At 37.8% G+C, this 20,954-nt stretch overlaps 5 protein-coding genes across 5 annotated transcripts; 1 reads left to right on the top strand and 4 right to left on the bottom strand.

The window, feature by feature from the left end:
• Positions 1-102: 102 nt before the first annotated feature.
• On the bottom strand, positions 103-2,615 carry LOC107962014 (pentatricopeptide repeat-containing protein At4g04370). The gene has a single exon (XM_041095936.1). The coding sequence runs from the start codon at positions 2,452-2,454 to the stop codon at positions 208-210; it is 2,247 nt and encodes a 748-aa protein (XP_040951870.1). The 5' UTR covers positions 2,455-2,615; the 3' UTR covers positions 103-207.
• A 673-nt stretch (positions 2,616-3,288) lies between these two features.
• Positions 3,289-6,099, bottom strand: LOC107962011 (pyridoxal phosphate homeostasis protein). The gene is made up of 7 exons (XM_016898220.2): positions 5,675-6,099; positions 5,479-5,545; positions 5,003-5,049; positions 4,632-4,719; positions 4,186-4,319; positions 3,992-4,090; positions 3,289-3,636 (listed from the first exon to the last, which is right to left on the bottom strand). Exons 1-7 carry the CDS (start codon positions 5,957-5,959, stop codon positions 3,562-3,564), a joined length of 795 nt encoding a protein of 264 aa, XP_016753709.2. The 5' UTR covers positions 5,960-6,099; the 3' UTR covers positions 3,289-3,561.
• Positions 6,100-6,554: 455 nt separating this feature from the next.
• On the top strand, positions 6,555-8,174 carry LOC107907944 (probable pectate lyase 16). Its single transcript, XM_041095934.1, has 3 exons — positions 6,555-7,369; positions 7,452-7,555; positions 7,624-8,174. The coding sequence occupies exons 1-3, from the start codon at positions 6,653-6,655 to the stop codon at positions 7,982-7,984; spliced, it is 1,182 nt and encodes a 393-aa protein (XP_040951868.1). The 5' UTR covers positions 6,555-6,652; the 3' UTR covers positions 7,985-8,174.
• LOC121218556 (uncharacterized) lies at positions 8,119-9,408 on the bottom strand. Its single transcript, XM_041095935.1, has 3 exons — positions 8,531-9,408; positions 8,418-8,459; positions 8,119-8,294 (listed from the first exon to the last, which is right to left on the bottom strand). Exons 1-3 carry the CDS (start codon positions 9,336-9,338, stop codon positions 8,182-8,184), a joined length of 963 nt encoding a protein of 320 aa, XP_040951869.1. The 5' UTR covers positions 9,339-9,408; the 3' UTR covers positions 8,119-8,181.
• An 8,286-nt stretch (positions 9,409-17,694) lies between these two features.
• LOC121218555 (probable WRKY transcription factor 31) lies at positions 17,695-20,100 on the bottom strand. The gene is made up of 5 exons (XM_041095933.1): positions 19,676-20,100; positions 19,350-19,586; positions 18,870-19,256; positions 18,666-18,779; positions 17,695-18,567 (listed from the first exon to the last, which is right to left on the bottom strand). Exons 1-5 carry the CDS (start codon positions 19,955-19,957, stop codon positions 17,932-17,934), a joined length of 1,656 nt encoding a protein of 551 aa, XP_040951867.1. The 5' UTR covers positions 19,958-20,100; the 3' UTR covers positions 17,695-17,931.
• Between the last annotated feature and the right edge of the window lie 854 nt (positions 20,101-20,954).

Here is a 20,954-nt window from a genome sequence, read left to right as displayed (position 1 = left end):
TCTAAATAACTTATATCGGCGAAGGTCAATTTTTTTTAACCCCTTTATCCACCTAAACAATGAACCGTAACACTGAACACAAAGACCCAAAATTTGCAGTCAGAAACCTAAACCTTCAACCACATCAATTATGAAATCAAAACCATGAATGTAGTGCTTGTAATGTACCCTTTTTCATGCTCAAAAGTCAACATCTTATTGGACCTCCTATAAAAACCATCCATCCAAGAACATATCATGAACTTCTTTCATCTTGAAGTTCACACCCGCTTCACTAATTTCCCACCACAGAATTGACAGTGTTGCAACTATTTCTTCATGTTTTGGATGAGCGGTTTGACCGGAGAAAAATGTGGTAACTCTGCCATGCAGGTCAATAATACTCCATCCTGGGAGTTTTCTCAAGCCTAGGGACCTCATTTTGGTCCATGCTTCCCCCATGCGATTCCATCTACTCATAGAAGCATAACAGTGTGCTATCTGGACATAGTTTCCGGCACTATTAGGCTTCAACATGATGACATCTTGGGCAATAATGCTGCCGAGTTCCAGGTTACCGTTTGCTCGACAGGTATCAAGAATCATGCTTAAAACATCAACAGCAGGCTCTAGGAAGCTACCCTTGTAGAAGTTATAAGCTTCCTCCACCCTTCCAGCTCGACAAAGGAGATCTACAATGCAAGCATGGTGCTCAACTCCTGGTTGAACACCAAAATCTCTAGACATTGACTCAAATATGCTCAGACCCGGGTCAACAAGCCCATTGTGACTGCAGGCAGACAGAATTGAAAGGAAAATCACCTTATTTGGTTTCATTCCAGAGTGCAGAAGCTCAAAATACATGCTTAAAGCTGTCTCCCCTTTGCCATGACTACCATATCCAGCAATAATTGCACTCCATGAGATTAAGTCCCATTGCAACATCTCCCTAAAACACTTAACAGCTGAGTCTAAATCACCACATTTACAATACATGTCCACCAGAGCTGTATCCACCAAGATGCATGGCCTAAGATAACTTCTAATTACAAAGTTGTGGAACCACTTCCCCTGATGAAGAGCACCAGTAGATGCAGACATTTGAAGCAGGGTGACAACAGTTATTGAATCAGGTTTTTGAAGGGTTGACCTCATTTTATTGAAGAAGAAGAAGGCCTTAGATAAATAGTCATTTTGGGCACATCCGGCAATAATTGCATTCCAAGAGACCGGATCCTTTCTATCCATCCTCTCAAAAACTGCACAACTTTGCTCCAAATGACCACACTTGGCATACATGGTAAGAAGAGAGTTTTGGGCTGGAATATCTATTGTCAATCCTTGCCTTAAAAGGTAAGCATGGATGGAAGTTCCTAAATTAAAAGCTCCCAGGTGTGCACAAGCAGCAAGAGCACTAGTTATAGTGGCAGTGGATGGAACTACTCTTGACTTTAACATATCATAGAAAACTGCCAGGGCCTTGTCTGCACAAGTATTTTGCACTAGCCCAGAGATCATTGCTGTCCATAAAACCACATCTTTTTCAGATACCTCTTCAAAAATCTGATATGCAGCATTACTATTCCCACAGCTTAAATACATAACTATAAGTGCTGTTTGAACATGCGCATCTGAATCTAACCCACCTCTTAAAATTTGTCCATGCACCATCCTTCCTATATCAAGCTTACTCTGTGCTGCCACAGCAGTAAGCAAAGAACCAAAAGTTTGCTGATCAGGGTCCATACTTTCTACCTTCATTCTATATAAAAGTTGCAAAATTTCTTCAACATTCCCCAACTGAGCATAACCTGAAATCAAAGAATTCCATGAAATTTGATCTCTCTGGTCCATAAATTCAAACAAACCTCTTGCTTCCCTAATACCCCCACATTTGATATATGCATTTAATAACGAATTCCCCAAAGTTATATCCGATTCAAAGCCATATAAAACCGCACAGCCATGTAAAGCTTGTACGTAGGCAAAGTTCAATGCTCCAGAGAGTAAGCTTAAGAAAGTAACCGGACTAGGCTCAACCCCATTGCATCGCATTTCATTATACATAGAAAAAGCATTGTCCAGATCGCCAGCACGACAATAGCAGCCAATAATGGCAGTCCAGGGAACAACATCTCTATTGGGCGTTTTATCGAAAACCTTGCGAGCATTCGTGGTACGATCGAATTTCGCATAAAAATTAATCAAAGAAGATGCGGTGTAAGAATCTGAAGAAAACCCATGATGTACAATGTGTTGGTGGATGGAAAGGCCGAGGGAAAAGAGGTTTAGAGAGGTGCAGGCTTTGAGGAGGCTGGGGAATGTGTAGGAATCAGGCGGTGTGTTGGATTTGAGCATGGAAATGTAGGTGAAGAGGACTTCATCGTAGGACCCTTGTGAGGAGAGACGGTTAATGATGGAATTGAACGATTTGGTGGTGCTGCTAGTAGTTGTAGTGGATATTATTTTCTTCATCACTCATCTTACACCTTTAGATAGGCACGTAAAGCTTTGCATTTCTAGTTCTTAGTTGTAGCAGTTTTAATTTCAAACAAATCTGGTCGACTGAGCAATTAAGTTGTAGCGATATGCTTCTAAATTTAACATTTCCCACTTTAACTAAATTTTTTATTTTCAGTTTGGTATATAAATTTGACACATTTTTCGGTATTTAAAATTTTTCTTTTATCTTATTTAGTATTTAAATTTATTAAATCTTGTACAAATTAATCTAATATACTAATAGTGTTAACTTTTTATGAGGTAACAAAAATTATCGATATATGACTGATATCTGATAAATAACATGAATTTTTTTTGTATTTTATATGTTTAAATTTTTTTATTTTTAATATTATTGATTTAATTTAATATAATGAATTTATTTTGTTTTAGATTTTTAAAATTTTTTCAATATCCAGTTATTAAGCATAACAAAGCATGATTTTTTAACACAAATTTCCTTTGATACGAACATATTTTTAATGGTATTGAGGGCTTTGTGAGGATAAATGATGCTTTATTAACCGTTAATAAGTAAAATTTAAACATATTGTTTAGCCAAAAAGAGAAAACTCCAAATAAATAAGTCATTCATACCATTAAATTTCATGCCTTCTGTCTCGTATTGCTCATACATTAATTATTTCTATCCTCTCATACAAAACTAAGAGTTAGTATTTTGATGTAATTTGTACTATATTTGACAAGTTTAAATACTAAATTGGACAAAAAAATTTTTGAGATATTAGAATAAAGTGTCAAGCTCAAGTACTAAATTGAAAAAAAGAAAAAAGCTTAGGTATCAAATTAAAAAAATTATTAGGAACCAAATATTATATTAATAATTTTCCAATGGAACAGTAAGAATTAAATATAAGATCAAATCATTACATTTATTAGCATAATTTTGATGGAATAAACAAGTTCCATGGATGATAAGATAGGTCAGTATCTTTTCACCTTTTCTTTCTCTTCACGTACGAGAACAACAGACCGAGGATTGTGTTTGCCTACAACTCTTTTAATAAACAACGCAATGAAGATCTAAAGATTAAGCCCCTCTACTTCATAAGCTTTGTTTCAGTTTTTCTTGGGATATTCCCTTGCTCCAAAGATGGTTGATCCAACTCTGACATTCGTACTGCCCATTTCAATCTGCAAAAAAGAACCACACAATCCATTACATAAACACTTCCTCCTAAGCATTAAAACTATTGAATGCTACTGCTATGGAGTTTGCCTTCTTCCATGTTTCCACTCTTTATTCTTAGATACTCTTGTCCATAGCCCGACATTACTATAAAGATATGACCTCAAAGAACTCTTAAAATACATGAGAAACTTATGAAAATTGAGCATACTCATATTTGAGACACATCCAAGTCTGAGTAAACATAGCATGGCTTTGTGCATAAGATGCGACAAGGGGCACCGATATTGTACGATACTTTAGCGGTAAATTGTAGACAAAGCCAAAATTACTAAGTGGTAATATGCAAATAGTCCTTACAGCTAGCTCAAAATCACTAGACATTCCCATTGATAGTTCACATTGTTCTTCAGGTATTCCAAGAGCCTTGCAGACCTCACTTCTGCAATTTGCTAATGTCTGGCAATTTCAATAAATAAAAAAAGAATTGTAAGATAAATTAAAAAAAAAATTGAAACAAAGTAAAGATAAACCAAGATAAGAAATTCATCCACCTTGAAATTCTCTGGTGTTGATGTATAATCAGGCATCCCTATTGTCATCAGTCCACAAAATTGAAGGTTCGGACAATTCAGACTAACATGTTTTACAAGTTCCACACAACCTGAAGGCTCTACACCAGATTTTGCTGCAATAACATGATGCAGGGCGAAACTATCAAAATGATTTCCAAGCGACTGATGAAAGCTTCAATATACGAACTATAGGATAGCAACACATTCGTTGGCAAATATAGTTGACCTAATCTCACAGCATATTTAGCCCCAGTGAACTGGGTTTTTCTATTTTCAATTTCCACATTGATTTAACATATTATGGAACTGGGGAGATAAAGAAACCATATCAGTTTTATCAAATAAGCTTGAACAAGCAAGCCTTAAAACAACTCAACTAAAATATATATATATATTTGGTGGTAATGCAATAAAAACAAACTTACATTCCTCGCCACTGGTATTCACCTGGACTAATACTTTTAAAGGCTTTCTTTCAAAGCTTCCAACAACACGATTAAGATGATTTGCAATCTGGTCCAAAATAAGGAAGATGCTCACTGATGAGTGATGACTAATATATAATATATATATATTTGGCCACAATATGATTGCTGTTCTTGAAGCTATCAATCAATAGCCATGATATAATGATTATTGATATAAGAAAACAAAAACATACTGGTCTTTCTCGCTAAAATCAGATTCTAAAATAGCTATAAATTAAGGTTGTATCTAATTATGTCTGCAATTATAAAGAATACCTTATAGCAACTAATAGAAAATAAACAGAAAACTTTAGAACTCCTTAATTTACCTTCTCATCATCTACAGTTTCCACCATGGCAAGGTTTGGCACACCAGCTGCACGACAATGAATAATAAGAAAAACCAACTGAAGTAAATGTTCTATTTCAAATATCCATAACAAGGAGAAGCTTAAAAGTAGTAAGAAACTAAAAATGTGAACATGATATCGAAAATACATTGATAACCCACAGAGAAAGAAGTACTAATCTTCTATCTATACAATTACTAGAAGAAAAGTAGGAGCAAGGCAGGAAATTTTTGTTAGGAGGCCAAAATAAAATAAAATAAAATAATTTTGGGTTCTAGCTAAAAATTTTGTATTAAAATGATTTAAATTGAATATTTGTTTTTTTGGAGGGACCAAAAATATAGTTTTTCCATCTAAGGAAGGACTAAAAGAGATCAAATTAAATTATTAATTTCAAAATGGGCTAAAAAGGGAATTATACCAATGCCCCTGAAGAAAAGGGTAGCTTTGCTTACCAATCAAAGGCTTCACTTTATTGCTCTGCAAGTTCCCAATAAAATGCCACTCTATGTCATCCGGAAGCTGCAATTGTAGGCAAAACAATTTTATTACTTTGGTGCTTTATTTTTAAAATGTAAAATAGTCCTTGTATGTAAGAAAAGTATGACAAATTCCATGCTTTTTTCTTTTCGAAGGAAATGAGAAAAGAACCTGAGGAGCTTTTTCGACGATTTCCTGGACATAGTTTTCACCGAAACAGCGATGGCCAGCGTCGTACACTTGGCGAATGACGGAGACGGGTTTGGTTTTACTGACGGCAACCACACGGATCCGCTGCGATTCACAACCACACCGCTCGGCGGTCTGGTGGACTCTCTGGAGAACGGAGCGGAAAGCGGATGCAGCCAAGCCATCCATCGCCCCCGCGGAAGCTGCCATCTCTTCTTGTTGTAGATGTTGTGGGTTGTCGGCTTTGCACTCTTCCAGATTGTTCATCAGCGCTTGTGATTCGTATTTCCCTTGCTGTCTTTTTTTTCCCCCCTTTCCATCCGCTCAGTTCAGCGTCAGGATTAAGCCAAACGTTGCGTTTTAGCCTTGGGACAACCCGGTGCGTTTATTATTTTGTTTTCGGCTTTTTTACAAAAATAATACTAAAATAATAATTTATTATTTCTCAGGGGCCCGCCGATTTGGGCCTTGGAAAACTGAATTCCTTTTTTCATATTTTGCAGTGCTTTGTTTTTCAAGGGATCATCTTTCCGGAAGATCAAGGAAGACCACTGGTTGCCCGGTCTTGGCTCCCCTGTTTCAACACCGCTACCTACAGATGCAAACAGTGATGCAACCATGTTGTTTGTAAGTATAGACGAAAACATAATTTCACCCATATAAAATGTTAGCACTTGGTTTAACTTGTTAAGCATGCAAATGTCTTTTTTTCTAGAATGTTAGTTATGTATACTTAATTTTTCTTATTTATATTATATGCATATAGTCCCACATTGAATATCCATAGTAAATTACTAATATAATTCTACAGTATCTTGGTCCATGCAACCATGTTATTGTACAGCATGGAAATCTTACTTCAACTAAAAAAACTCTCTTTTTTTCCGTTAAATCGTGTGTGCCACCTACTCAGTTATCCTCCTATAAAGATCTTTTACTTTTATTTCTCTCTGTAAAACCATGGCTTCCCTTACCCTTATCTCTCTCCCTTTGCTTTCACTCCTTTTCTTAAACTTTGCTTATTCATCACAACTACCCAACAACGCCTCTGCATCGCTACTGTACAATGTCTCCACTATTTCCACTGTGAAGCTTATGAATGTCATCGACTCTTGCTGGCGAACCATTAACTGGGCTACCAACCGAGAAGCATTGGCTGATTGTTCGGTTGGCTTCGGGAAAGCATCGATAGGTGGGAAATATGGACCGATATATCTAGTTACCACCCCTTACGATGATCCCGTCAACCCTACACCTGGCACGCTTCGTTTCGGTGCCATTCAATCGAGTCCGCTTTGGATCATTTTCGCTACTGATATGGTTATCACGCTCAAAAATGAACTTATAGTCAATAGTTTCAAGACCATTGATGGAAGAGGAGCTAACGTGGAGATTGCATATGGACCCTGCATAACCATTCACGGCGTTACTGATGTTATCATACATGGGATTAGCATACATGACTGCAAGCCCGGGGTGGCTGGTTTAGTTCGGAGCTCCCCGACATATGTAGGGAAACGCGGGGGCAGCGACGGAGATGCTGTTAGCGTTTTTTCTTCTTCCAACATTTGGATCGATCATTGCTATCTTGCTCGTTCTGCGGATGGTCTTATCGATGTCATTCATGCTTCGACGGATGTCACGATCTCTAATAACTATTTCGCTCAACATGATAAAGTCATCATTAAGATTTCATTTTTCTTTTTTGTTATGGCATCCGTTGTTGTCTTTTAACCTATTAATTGTACCTGATTTGCAGGTTATGCTGTTAGGCCACAGCGACGACTTCGCTGCCGATGAAGTTATGAAAGTTACGTTAGTTTTCAACCGGTTTGGAGAGGGACTTATAGAGAGGATGCCAAGGTAAGTTTCTAACCATAAATTATGCTCATTTTATCTGATTTATACATGTAAATCGATGGCCGTGACAGGGTCCGGATAGGCTACGCTCATGTTGCCAACAACCGATACGATGAATGGAAGATGTATGCCATTGGCGGCAGCGCTAATCCAACCATTTTCAGCGAAGGAAACTACTTCATAGCTCCCGATGATCCAGGGTCCAAAGAGGTTACCAAGAGAGAAACAAATAATTGGGAAACTTGGAGATGGCAGAGTTCAAAAGATGTGTTTATAAATGGTGCTTATTTCGTTCCATCGGGCCATGGAAGTTCCGATCCTCTTTACACCATGACTCAATCCTTCATTGTTGCTCCAGGATATATGGTCCCTGATTTAACAGCTGATGCTGGTCCTTTACATTGTCTTCTTGACAGACCATGCATGCTATAAAAGACCGTAGAACTCATTACATATGTTCTTTATTTCTCGATTCGATTCGACTCAACTTTTGCTTACCAAAGATATTATTTATAGTACAAAAATAGTTTAATTTGAACTGAATTGTTCAGTTAAAAAGAACCAAATAAAGAAAGGTATGCTTAGTTAGGAAGAAAAGAATAAAGTTTGAGCTTGATTTTCACTTTGTTCTAGAAAAGCCTATTCTCATTGCTTTGAACCCCACATGTTACAGGTGCTTTAGCTCTTACTTTCTTCAATAACCAAATGCTGACCCCAATTCCTATGGCTCCAGCTGCTGAAACTGCAGTTACAGTCCCCGCAACAATATGAATTAATCGAAGTTTCGATCTTTGTTTTTTTTATACACAAAGTTCATCACCTACAAATAATGAAATGCTAAACCGAAAAGGTTCAGAAATTTAACCTGCAATGACTCCTGCTCTACTGTGCCATGAAATGCCATGATCTGCAGAACATGTAACACTCAACGATTGACAAAAATGTAATCAGAAAATTCATGGCAATCAGAAAATGTACCTTTACAATAGGAGGTGACATTTCCCTTCTTACATAGACACAAGAAATTCCCTGTTTTCGTATCGAATCCACATGTTCCAGCTCCCATTGATGGATCCTGGCACTGAAGGCAGCGTGTAGTTACGGGCACATCGAAATCGACTCGAATTCCATATTCAGGTACCTGATTATAAGGAGAACCAGCAGTTGCGCCAACAGTTGTCCAATATACACTAGTATATGAAGCGCAATACTTCAGCATCAGCCTTAAGGATTCGGCCGCTTTCGGGTAGTAAGAGCAGCAAGAACTGCCACCTAATGCGGTGGCACATTCAGGTAAATGCTTGCAAAGATAACTACCGCTATCACATGACGAACCACACTGCTCGGGAAATCTTTGACAGAAGATAGGCTTCGGCTCAACGATCACATGATCCTTGCTGCAGTTGAAGAAGAGGTAGTCATTTTCAGGGGACAACGATAAATGTGTGCCTGTGTCAAGGCTAAAAGGCCTAACCGGACGGAAGTTATCGCCATCTCGACAATTCCACATAAATGGGTCGATTACGAGAATATGAGGATCAAAGTAACTAATGCTACGTACAGGGTATCTACCGGAGGGTGTACGAAGCTCGAGCTTGCCGGGGTCGGAGCAAGCAAGCATGTGTCTGTAATAAGGGTTGCCACAACCATCATCAATTCCGAAAGGGTAGTTTATAGGGATATCACCACAGCTGCTTCTGCAAAGGCTTGCTTGAGCTTCTATGAGGCTAAGAGATGGAAATATGAATAGAATTATAAAGGAACATAAACAGATCAGAGAATCCATTAGAGTTGTGGTGGAAGGGAAGGTTCTGTTTTGTTTTAACTTCAAGCAATCATAAGAGGAGATAAAGTGGTCTTGACGAGAACGAATATATGTTAAAAGTTATGATTTAAGATTTAGAGTTTATTGATTAAATGATATAATTTAGGGTAAACTATAAAATAGTTACTTTTATTTATCTTAGATTACATTTTAGTTACTCATGTTTGATATGTTACGTTTTGGTCACTTACGATATCATTTTGTTATGAAGTGGTCACTCTACCGTTAAGCTCCATTACCTCCCTAATGGCGGTCCTACGTGGTAATCCAAATGGGTTTTAAATGCCAATTTAGATATCCTATGTTGCAGTCCAAACTAATTTTATTTAATTAAAAACATATTTTCATCCCAGCAACTGGACATCCAAGTTGGCATATTTGGACTGCCACATAGGACTGCCGTTAAGGAAGTAACGGAGTCTAATGGTAGAGTGATCACTTCGTAATAAAATAATAATGTAACTGACTAAAACATAACATTTCAAGCATAAATGACTAAAATGTAATTTGAGGCAAACAAAAGTGACTATTTTGTAGTTTACCCTATAAATTAAGATTAAGGGTTTAAGATTATATATTTAGAATCTAGGTTCATGATTTAAGGTTTATAATTCAAGATTTAGGATTTAGGGTTGGGTAATTAGGATTTAAAGTTTAGTATCATGGTTTAGTGTTTAAAATTTTTTAGGTTAAATTATTACGTTAATATTTTTTTATTAATTTAGTCACTTCAATAAAGAAATTGACTAAATTAATCACTTCAGTAGTAAATTTAACAGAATGCAGTCATCTCTCTTTTTAGAAAAAAAAAATCTTTCTTGTTTTTTTCATCTTCTCCTTTTTAACTTAGAAACCTTTGTTGCCACCTCCCTTAAAAATATTGTTGCTTCCTCCGTCGAACACAGCTAGCGAGCATTGTCCTGTCAATGAACAATGCTGAGGGATGTTTCTTCTTTCTCCCTATTTTCCTTGTTTTACTTTTCCTTTCTTCTCCATACCTACGACTGCCACTTCTCACATATATAGGATTAGATTTATCAAAAAATCCCTCAAAAATTGTGAGGCTGCTCTTAAAGTTTTAGAATTCTCATGCTTCAATCTCCTAATCTCATCATCGATATGATATGATTTTGAGATGTCTTTTTACTTTTGAGCTTGTTGACAGTTATCCAAAAAAAGTAACAATGATATCTTTAAGGAGACGGTGGTGACTAGGGTTCTCAATTTAGAAGGGAGATGATGAAGAAAATGAGAGGAGAGAGGAAAATAGGGGAAAAAAGAGAAAGAGAAAAGAAGAAAATTTTAAAAAATGGATTTAATGGTTGAATGATAAGTTTGATCAATTTTTTTTAGATAGAGTTGACCAAATTTACTACAAAAAATAAAATTAAATGACTAAAATAGAAACAACCTAATTTAGAGTGATTAATGAGGTAGTTTATCCATTTTTATATTTATATACAAAATTTATGTAACTATATTTAAAATTTTAATGAATAAAATACAAAATAATGCACCTCAGCTTTGTAAATTTCTCAGCCTATTAGTTGAAAGAAAAGAACTTCCATGTTTTAGTTTTTCCGGGCAAAATACAAATAAAAGTCATTTTTTTAAAAAATTACTGAAATTGGCCTAGTACAAAATTAATTACCAGAATGACCCTATTTCCCCGAAAATGTGTTCACATCAGCGCACTGTCAGGTGACGAGGCAGGAAAACGCTTCCTCAAGGAAGCGCTTCGTCCACGTGGACAAAAAGTGCGCCCTCAAAGACACGTTTTTAGTCCACGTGGACAAAGCGCTTCCTTGAGGAAGCGTTTTGCCCGCGCGTGAACAGTAGCAATGACTACTTTTTTGGCTGTTGGTGACCCCCCCAACGGTAAAAAAAAAACCATAAAACCCCCTTTCATTTTTTTCACACCTAAATCCTTTCTCTCAATTTCTCTCCAATATTCTCTCAAATTCCTCTCAAGTTCCTCTTAAAAAAAGCTTTAATATTTTAATTATTTTTAAAAAAGCTTTAATTTTATTTTTTAGAATTTTTTTAAATCATAAAAATTTGATCGTGTTAGCAATGGCCGGAGAATTAATTCGTCTCGATAACAAGCACATATCCGTCGAACAAATGAAAATGGTAAGTGTTAAATTTAGTTTTTAAATATTATTTAAGATTTTTTTGATTTATGCAATTTTAAATAATTTTTATATTATTATTTCTTATAAAAGTCTGTAGATCGGATATTGCAATGCTATATCCGTAATATGCATGGTCCTCCATCACCGTTGATAGAGAATTACCTACGGGAAACGGGTTTTTGGCACGTGGCGACGGTAGGCCGGGGATACAAGTTGGACTCGAAACTCATCAGTGCGTTGATTGAGAGGTAGAGACTTAAGACGCACACATTTCATCTTCCATGTGGAGAATGCACTATCACTTTGGAAGACGTAAATTTACAATTGGAATTGCCAGTGGACGGGTACGCAGTCACCGGGTTTGTTCAATCTGGTGATTGGGGAGCAGTATGCTACGAGCTTTTGGGAGCTATTTCGGGCAATATTAACGGAGGTCGGATCGAGATGGGTTGGCTACGAGACACATTCTCAGAGCCGGATGATGATTCTACCGAGTTAGAAAGAATCTGATATGCTCGGGCATACATTTTTTAAATAATTGGAGATTATCTGATGCCAGACTTGTCACGGAACCTTGTACATCTAAGATGACTGCTGAAACTAGTTGATTTTAGAGCAGCTGGTGAATTTAGTTGGGGGTCTACCGTGTTGGCAACATTGTATAGGGAGATGTGCGGGGCGACGCGACCTAATAAAACGAAAATCAGAGGTTGCCTCATTACTGCAGTCATGGGCACGGTTTTGCTTTCCATTTTTACGTCCTCGAGTGGACCACCCATATACATTCTCACTTATAACGAGGTAAATTTTATATTAGATTATATAATTATTACATAGATTTAAAATATAATCGTATGCTAAAAATTTATTTAATTAGGTGGAACCATTCGGCAAGTTATGCTCAATTACCTACCTCTCTTGAAGATATACGGCTTCTATTAGACCAACGGTCGGAAGCACAAGCAAGTATTAAATAAAATAGATATTTCCATCATGACATAGTCGATTGCTAATTAGTATTTAGTATTTAGTATTATGTATTATGTATATAACTAATATTTCCATCATGTTCATATAGTTTCAATGGACACCATACGAGGATCCGGTAATTCGGGCAGTAATTCTGGATGAGTACTTCCAAAATCCAAACGCTTGGCATGTAAAAGTCCCATTGGTCAACTTTGCGACCGTGAAGATGCACCAGTCGGACAGAGTATTACGACAATTTAGATTCCGACAACCGATTCCCGTGGCACCTGAAGTGTTAGATGATCATCACAAAATTGACCTACAGCAATTGCATATAGATTGACCGAGATTCTGGTCACACTACATCCAAATGTAGGAAGATCGGTATGATTATATACCTACTCGAGATTGATAATCGTTCCAGAGTTAGCATGCATGCCGGAATACATGCCATGATTTAGGATCTATGGCAAGCCGTATTTACTGTCGGCAGAGGAGAGGCAGCGACAATTGCGTGTCGAAAGGGAACGACGTGGCCCTTTAAATCCAAGAAAAAGGGACGACGACGCAGGCCCATCACAATCACCTGCCCCATCACCAGGCCCAGCAACAGCACACACAGTGTCATCGGGCCGAACACTTCAACCGACGACACCCATAGCACAACCTTTTCAGATGATGTCAGGTGCGTATCCTAGCCCTTTTATGTATCCTAACCTTTATATGTTTCCTTTTTCTACTCCTGTGCCAGGTTAGAGTCCATGGCCCGGTTCATTTCCATATTCGATTACGCCGAGTAGACCGCCGATGTATATGCCACCGTCGCACGAGAGATCGCAGGAGGGGCCGTCGGGGAGCTCTTCTTTTTACCAATCCCCATCACCGTATAGGTTTCAAAAAGTTTCACCGTTTGTGATTCAAACACCTCCGCAATCACTATTCTATCAAGGTGGCTCATTGTCCCAACATCGACAACCAGATCCCCTGCCAGAGGAACCAGAATCCCCGCCGGAGCAACCATAACCCCCGTCAGAAGCTGGACAAAGGAGGAATTCAACGCGTAACTGTCAACGACCGCCATGTTGCATTGAATCTGGTGGGCACAGAGATTGATTTTTATTTTAATATATTTGTACAGACATTTTGAATATTTTGATAGTATTTGATGTAATAAAATTAAAATTCTGACATATTATTTCTATATTATTTCATTTAATAAAATAAAACGTTGTTTTGAATAAAGTAATTGTAATTTAATTTAATATTTTTAATAAAATAGATTTTATTTTAAATAAGTCAATATTCTGAATCTTTTTATATTATTTGATTTAAAAAATATAAATAATACAAATTTTGTTACAACAACGTTCAACTATTACGATTTGGGCATGATCGGCTTGTATGGCTTGGGTTCCTACACCATCCGCACAACTTCTGTTGACTGGCTGTTTTTCGGATATCCATATTATTACATATTCTAGTCGAGCAAGGTTGCCCCTTTGGTTTGTGACGCAATTCTCTATCCGATAACAACTTAAAGAGATCAAGCGATACAGACGGCCACTTACGTTCATCTGGGACCGGTGGGAATACGTGTCTCCAGACGTTGTACATGTTTTTCTAATTTGTACACTTCGTCGACATAGCTTATTGGATCCAGACGGAGATTCTGACAAACTGCAATTACATGAGCGCATGAATAACGAAGTGCGTCAAACATCTCACAGTCGCAAGTCCTATTTTGTAAGTGTACACGATATTATCCACCAATAACACCTTGGTGCGGTCTGTCAAACTCTGTCACGCGAAACCACAAGTTGTCTTGATCGTGACACACTGTGTGCATAGGTTTACCTGTGCCTTGGCCTTGTTAATTTATTGTACTACCTTACTGCACCATACATGGCCTCCCTACATCTGGCTTGTATAACTCGCTGCTAGCTTTGGAAATAGCGTCGCTAAATGAAAATATGTCTCTCGCACAACCGATGTTATCGGTAGATGGCGTGTTCCTTTTAGAACAGAATTTATGCATTCAGCCAGGTCTGATGTCATATGACCATATCGTAGGCTGCCGTCGTATGCTTGTGCCCACTGTTCGAAAGGTATATTACAAAGGTAGTCCGCGCCTTCCTGTTAATTGAACGCAAAACTGCCAACATATCATGAAAACGGTCTTTATTTATTTCATATCCTGCCAATATAAGTTCATAGCAAATATTACATACCACTCTTTCATTTAGAATAAATTCAAAATGACAAACAAAATTATATTAATAGAGACTAAATACCCATGTTGGTCACTTGTTGTTGTTCACTCTTAAATAGATATTGCTTGTAGAGTTGGAAGCAACGTGCCTTAGGCAATACCGATGGTGTGTGCGCTGCTATAAGCTTGCAGCTAGTATTTTGGTGCCCCGGTCCGAAATAACACAGATATCAGGTTGTGGGCACACATGCCTCCTTAACCTAGATAGAAAGAAATCTTAGTCATCAGCTGACTTTTCCGATGTTATTGCAAATGCAATTGGAAGAATTCTCCCACTGTCATCCTATGCCACTGCTAGCAATAGCCGATGGGTATATCTACAAAAAATAAAGGTACCGTCAATTTGTACCAATGGCTTGCAGTATGAAAATATGTCTTGGTATTGCTTAAAGGTCCAAAACAGGCGTTTGAACACTTGGCATCCACGTAGCAATCGACCGTTGTAGTACGCATGTTTTATTTCAAGGTCTGTTGCAACCTGGGACGTATCTCTCTAGCACTTGACACCACTGCCATATTTCATTATATGAAGCGTCCCACCCACTATACATCTTCTCCAACACCTTCTGCTTAGCTATCCAAGCCTTGCGGTAAGAGGGCGTGTACCCTATTTGGTTACAAATATTGACAATTAAGATTGGCACTGAAGTCCTCGGATATGCCTTCACCGTGGGTAGTATCAAGTTAGCTAACATAGCTGAATCCATCTTGGGATGATCTTGTGAAATACCTATCAACGGAGTACATTAAATAATGCAAGATTACATAATAACAGTATTATTCAAAAACTCTAAATAATGTACCTGCAACATATGTATGTGGACCTTTGTACTTTTTTATCTTCCACAACCCTGTCATTTTCCTCAACGAGGTGTAGATTTTCCATGAACATGTATCGTCTTGCACTGCACACTTCGCCTCAAACTTATCAGCTTTAGATTTAACCACGTGGTAGTTAACGTCGTTATTGATGCTATATTGTTTCAATGCACCAATAAAACTATCATTGTTCGAAAACTCATTATCAACTTCAAATTCACCTGAATCCAGTAGCAAACTTGTAAGATCATGCAACCTGTGTGGTAGATCTAGAAACTCCAACACATCATCTGTAGACAGATCGACATTATGCATGGGCTGGAGGTGAGTATGCCCTGAATCTTGGATATTCTTCTTCATCAGAACCCCCTTCAACATCTTTAGGTTCGGTTGGAATAGGCTCCGATTCAAAAAATAATCAAACTTCTGCACCATCAGGCACGGGCTCTCGAGGTGGATCCACATCAAAGTCATCTTCTAACCCACCATCATCTGCAATGTACGAGGTCCCCTCACGGGTGGACGTTGTAGGGAGTACATCATCCCTTCTTCTGGGCGTTTCATAACGTCCCCAATTGGATGTAGATTGCCAAACACTAGAAGTTGATGCCGTTCCCTAGTACGTATTTTCAGCATCAAATATCGACCCACTGAGGTGCATGTCCCATCCACTGATAGAGTGTCGTGCAGGGGATGTGTATTCCATACCGCTACCAAACATGGGTTGTTCCATATTTTGTAACCCATTAACCGAGTGTCGGGCAGGGGTCGTGTATACCTCTTGAATAGCAGTCGCAAGTGCATCATTTGGCGATATAAATTGTACATATAACTCAATATATGGTGCTTCACTAGCAAGATGAGTCTGCATCATTGCCTCCAAGCTACAAGGATCTTTTACGTCGAACGAGTCATATGTCACAGGATCAACAGAAGAACAAAACCTATACGTAATAGACAGAACTTTAATTGGCGTCTTTTCAAATAGTTTACGCCTAATTCTTTTACGAAGTTCTGTCAAATTTATGTTCTGGTTAAAAACTATTCGCACTGTATTCTCCGATAAAAAAATAACACCGTTCTCGGTGTGACGAACCTCACCATCATAGTAAATAACAGCACTAATACGTTCACTCATCTTCAATTTCTATCATTCTTAGTCTCTCTAAATTTTTTTTTGCTGTAACTTATGCAATCTGAGAAAAAGTTTTGCCTCGTTTATAGCTTCAGGCCAAACAGGAGCTACTGTAACCAAAGCGCGTCCACGAAGGAGCTTCTTTCAGTACTTTTACTGACAAAGCATCCTGCTTAAAGCATTTTTGACACTATTTGCTCAGAAACGTCTACTCGAAATTATTTTTTCAAGAGCTACTGTAGCAAAAGCGCGTCCACGTGGGAGCTTCTTTCAGTACTTTTGCTGACAAAGCATCCTGCTTAAAGCGTTTTTGACACTATTTGCTCAGAAACGTCTTCTCGAAATTATTTTTTCAAGAGTTACTGTAACAAAAGAGCGTCCATGTGGAAGCTATTTTAAATTAACACTAAACCCTAATTTGATTTTTAAAAATTTTTTAATTAATTTACTCAATCAACCCTAAACCCTAATTTAATTGATTTTTTCTTTAAAAACCATAAACACGAAACCTAATCCAATTTTAAAAAATTTATAATTAATTTAATTAATAAACCCTAATCTCTAATCCCTTATTTATTTAATTTTTTTCTTTAAAACCCTAAACCTAAAACTCCAAAATGCTAACCCTAAACCAAAAACCAAAAACCCAAAACCCTAACCATAACAGGAGACACGAGCAAAACGCGTCCTTGAGGGCGCTCTTTCTGTCCACGTGGACAAAGCGCTCCCTTGAGAAAGCGTTTTCCTGCCTCGTCATCTGACACCGCACTGACGTGGACGTATTTTTGGAGAATTGGGTTATTCCGGTAATTAATTTTGTACCGGGACCATTTCAGTAATTAAAAAAAAGTGCTTTTATTGGTATTTTGCCCAGTTTTTCCTTTGTTTTTGTCTTGATTTTTAATAATATAAAAAATATCGGTTGTTTGTTTCATGCTTTGAGGAGATTGTTGGATTAGTTTATATAATGTCTTTAAGAAGAGATATTAATAAGTTTAAAATTTGAATTTCGTGTATTCACTTCAAAATCTGATTAGAATTATTCAAAGTGAAACAAACAATAATAAGAAAGAATAATGAAGTTTGTCTACCTGTTCTTCTAATCCTTCCCACAACAAAGAACAAAAAAAAAAAACTATAAACATGTAATCTCCTTCTCATCCCCAAATGAAAAACATGGAAAAAGTGAACAAAGGAAAAAAATGATTAAAAAAAGAGAGTGTTAATCTATTGTCTGCTGTTTGCGGTGTTGCCATTGTTGTTATTGTTGTTGGAAGTGTTGCTGCTACTATTTGGGTGAGCACCGCCAATGATGGAGGTGATGGCGGCGGCAAGGGCCGCGGTGAAGCTCGGGTCGTTAGCGATAGCTGCCGTGGCAGCACTTACTGTGTCAGCCAGTGTGGATTGCTGAGGCTGCTGTAGTTGTGAAGAAGACACAATATCTTGAGACAACTGTAAGCCTGAGAATTTTGATTGGTTATACAGTGCTTGACCAAAAACTTGAGGAAACTGTGTTGCTGATGTTGAGGTTGAGTTTTGGGGTTGGCCTGGAAATGAGACATGGAATTGTGTGTTCGGTCTTTGGAACTGTAGAGCGTTGGGTGAGTGAGTAAGGTCTAATGTTACAGTCGGGAATGGAGCCGAAGCTGAGATTGTCGCCATTGAAGAACATGGAAGCGTTGCCCTTGGAAACAAATTAGGGTTCATCATCCCATCCCCACTATGCATCGACCCCGACAGCAACATGGTAGCCGCTGAGGCCGTAGTCGACGCCATTGCCATTGCAGCTGGAGGAAGCGGGTGATTATGGTTGCCTTCGTAAGTGGTTATCAAGATCGTTCGATCTTCCGCGCAGCGTTGAACCTGGGAATCACACACCAAAAGTATACAAAATCAGTTTCGACCCTCGAAAATCTAAGATAAAAACACGACAGCGTTACAGACGAAAGATTGAAACATACTTGTTTCCTAACAGGACAACCAACTGCCATCGTACATCGGTAATAAGCTCGAGGACAGGGATTCCCTTTCGCCATCTTTTGTCCGTATTTTCTCCATTGGCATCCGTCGCTTATCTGCATCAATCACTTACTTGAGATTGAGTTTTTACGAATACTAGATTAAAGCAGTAACATATAAATACATATATATACACACACACGTACCATGGGAGCCTCTGATCGAGCTCGAACCGAAACACGAGCTTTTCTCATGGTAGCCTCAGTGGCTTGATCGATTGGCTTTGATGGATTCATCTTTTGGAGTTTGTTACGACCCAAGTTTTCAGATTCTGGGCTTTCTTCCCTACCTGTTCTCTTACCATCCCGGAAACTAGAACTCTCTTGATCCAACTGAGAAACTGGGTTTTTGGTTTTCAAACAATCCTTAGGTGATGTAACTTGAACGTTGTTGGGAGGCGACCCTGAAGGCGTTCTTTCTTCTGAGGAAGAATGAGACGGCTCATGATCGGTTTCAGCTATGCCCGATGGGCGTAGATCCATGAATTGTCTAGGCACAATCAGACTCGCTTCTTGTTCCTTCACTTCATTAATCTGAATATCCATATCAAAAGATTTACTACTTAAAACCGAACCCTTTGAAACATCATCACTCCTACTACTAACACTAGTATTAAGGTTGTTTACCTCATGTCTTTGATGTTGTTGCATTAAAGTTACGAGGTGCATCTGGAGAGCACTGTAATTGTTGCTGACATCGTTAACCATGTCATTTAGCTTCTGGTTTTCAGCATTCATACGTTTCAATTCCACTTGTAATTGCGCCACCTCATTCTTGACTCGTTTATCGTCCACATCCGATGATACCCCATCGTCAACCGTTGATTGATCGCTTCCAGCGTTAGCAGTGAGAAGATTCAACCCCTATATATATATATATCAACAACAATTCAGTCTAAATGTAATATGTTGCATCATTGCATGTGTAAGGACCAAAAATGCATTAATCTTACATTAACATCCAACCGAGCACAATCAGCATGAAAACTCTCCTTCTTGACATTGACAGTAGCGGCAGAGAAAAAGTCAAGCTCATCAACAGGGAGCCGATTCTCATCAGAGGAGGTACCGGTGCCACTGTCATGGGGGTCGTCCCTGGAACAAGGAAGGGAAACAGGGAAGTGAAACATGTTTGGATTCTGGTTTAACCTAGTACTGGAATTGGAACTGGAACTGGTATTGTCGGGAAACAAATTAGATAGAGAATGAAGGGCAAGCCCACATCCTTTGTCCATAAAAAAGAAGAAGAAGAAGAAAGGAAAGACAGGAGAAACGAAAGAAAGAGAAGAGGAGAGAAAATGGAGCAAAGATGGCGTTGAAAGAGAGAAATGGGTGTAAATATGGGCGTTTGTCAAGTGCGACTAGTCTTTTACCGGTGCTATGGGATCGCCTATAAATTGGGTGTGGACCTTGGACCAATATTGGATTTTTCGGAATTTATTATTACTATTATTTTCTTTTATGGGATTCTTTTTTAATATTATTATGTAAGATGTTTAGTCGATTGACAACTGGCTTTTGGCCCCACCTTCCCCCCCTTTTCTAATGGCCTCGTTACCCTTTTGGGGCCATCGCCATTGACCAAATTACCTACGCTTCAGTAACTTTTTTTAATCCCTTCTGCTTTTCACTATTAGCAGTAACTTTAGATTTTACTTTTGGTTAAAATATGCTCTAAGTCCCTATATTTTTGTAGATTTGGAATTCAATCTTTCTATTTTTACTTTCAAGAATTTAGTCCCTTTACTTTTCAAATTTTAAAATTCAAGTTCAATTGTTTATAGGTGTGTCATTTTGGAATAAACAGATATGCACTTGATAGCAATGTAACAAGAAAAATGGTGTAATAAACTTGAAAAGTAAAAGGGCTAAATTCTTTAAAATAAAAGTAGGATAACTAAATTTCATATATACAAAGAGTATAAGGACTTCGAGCATAGTTTAACCTTTACAATTTCCTTTCTTAATTTATCATAAAAGATTTATTTGATTCTCACTTTGAGATTTTTCTATAAAAAAACACCAGTATTTTTATTTTTTATTTTGAAAGAATGCAGTAAATTAATATATGAAAATACATTCTTATCCCATGTTGTTTGAAATTGAAAATGTTTAGTTCATGTAATATTATGTTAAATATTAATTTTGAATTTCAATATGTAAATTAAAAAGGTAAAACATGGAGAGAGAGGGGGGGGGGTTCCAGTGTGAATCGGGCTAGGACGGAAAATA

The sequence above is a fragment of the Gossypium hirsutum genome, chromosome D06 (genome assembly GCF_007990345.1).
Source record: "Gossypium hirsutum isolate 1008001.06 chromosome D06, Gossypium_hirsutum_v2.1, whole genome shotgun sequence".
Taxonomy (NCBI): domain Eukaryota; kingdom Viridiplantae; phylum Streptophyta; class Magnoliopsida; order Malvales; family Malvaceae; genus Gossypium; species Gossypium hirsutum.
This window is presented reverse-complemented; position numbering and strand designations above follow the sequence as displayed.

What these genes read in the sequence shown, in the direction of transcription:
- LOC107962014 (XM_041095936.1), bottom strand. Translation starts at nt 2,454, where the DNA reads ATGAAGAAAATAATATCCACTACAACTACTAGCAGCACCACCAAATCG.
- LOC107962011 (XM_016898220.2), bottom strand. Translation starts at nt 5,959, where the DNA reads ATGAACAATCTGGAAGAGTGCAAAGCCGACAACCCACAACATCTACAA. An exon ending in TCGTCGAAAAAGCTCCTCAG is followed by an intron (nt 5,546 to 5,674) that starts GTTCTTTTCTCA and finishes CTACAATTGCAG; the next exon opens with CTTCCGGATGACATAGAGTG. An exon ending in CTAGTGATTTTGAGCTAGCT is followed by an intron (nt 3,637 to 3,991) that starts GTAAGGACTATT and finishes TCTTTTTTGCAG; the next exon opens with ATTGAAATGGGCAGTACGAA.
- LOC107907944 (XM_041095934.1), top strand. Translation starts at nt 6,653, where the DNA reads ATGGCTTCCCTTACCCTTATCTCTCTCCCTTTGCTTTCACTCCTTTTC. An exon ending in ATTTCGCTCAACATGATAAA is followed by an intron (nt 7,370 to 7,451) that starts GTCATCATTAAG and finishes CCTGATTTGCAG; the next exon opens with GTTATGCTGTTAGGCCACAG. An exon ending in CTTATAGAGAGGATGCCAAG is followed by an intron (nt 7,556 to 7,623) that starts GTAAGTTTCTAA and finishes TGGCCGTGACAG; the next exon opens with GGTCCGGATAGGCTACGCTC.
- LOC121218556 (XM_041095935.1), bottom strand. Translation starts at nt 9,338, where the DNA reads ATGGATTCTCTGATCTGTTTATGTTCCTTTATAATTCTATTCATATTT. An exon ending in TGTCACCTCCTATTGTAAAG is followed by an intron (nt 8,460 to 8,530) that starts GTACATTTTCTG and finishes CATGTTCTGCAG; the next exon opens with ATCATGGCATTTCATGGCAC. An exon ending in TAGAGCAGGAGTCATTGCAG is followed by an intron (nt 8,295 to 8,417) that starts GTTAAATTTCTG and finishes CTGTAACTGCAG; the next exon opens with TTTCAGCAGCTGGAGCCATA.
- LOC121218555 (XM_041095933.1), bottom strand. Translation starts at nt 19,957, where the DNA reads ATGGACAAAGGATGTGGGCTTGCCCTTCATTCTCTATCTAATTTGTTT. An exon ending in AACAACATCAAAGACATGAG is followed by an intron (nt 19,257 to 19,349) that starts GTAAACAACCTT and finishes ATGGATATTCAG; the next exon opens with ATTAATGAAGTGAAGGAACA. An exon ending in GTTGTCCTGTTAGGAAACAA is followed by an intron (nt 18,568 to 18,665) that starts GTATGTTTCAAT and finishes TGTGATTCCCAG; the next exon opens with GTTCAACGCTGCGCGGAAGA.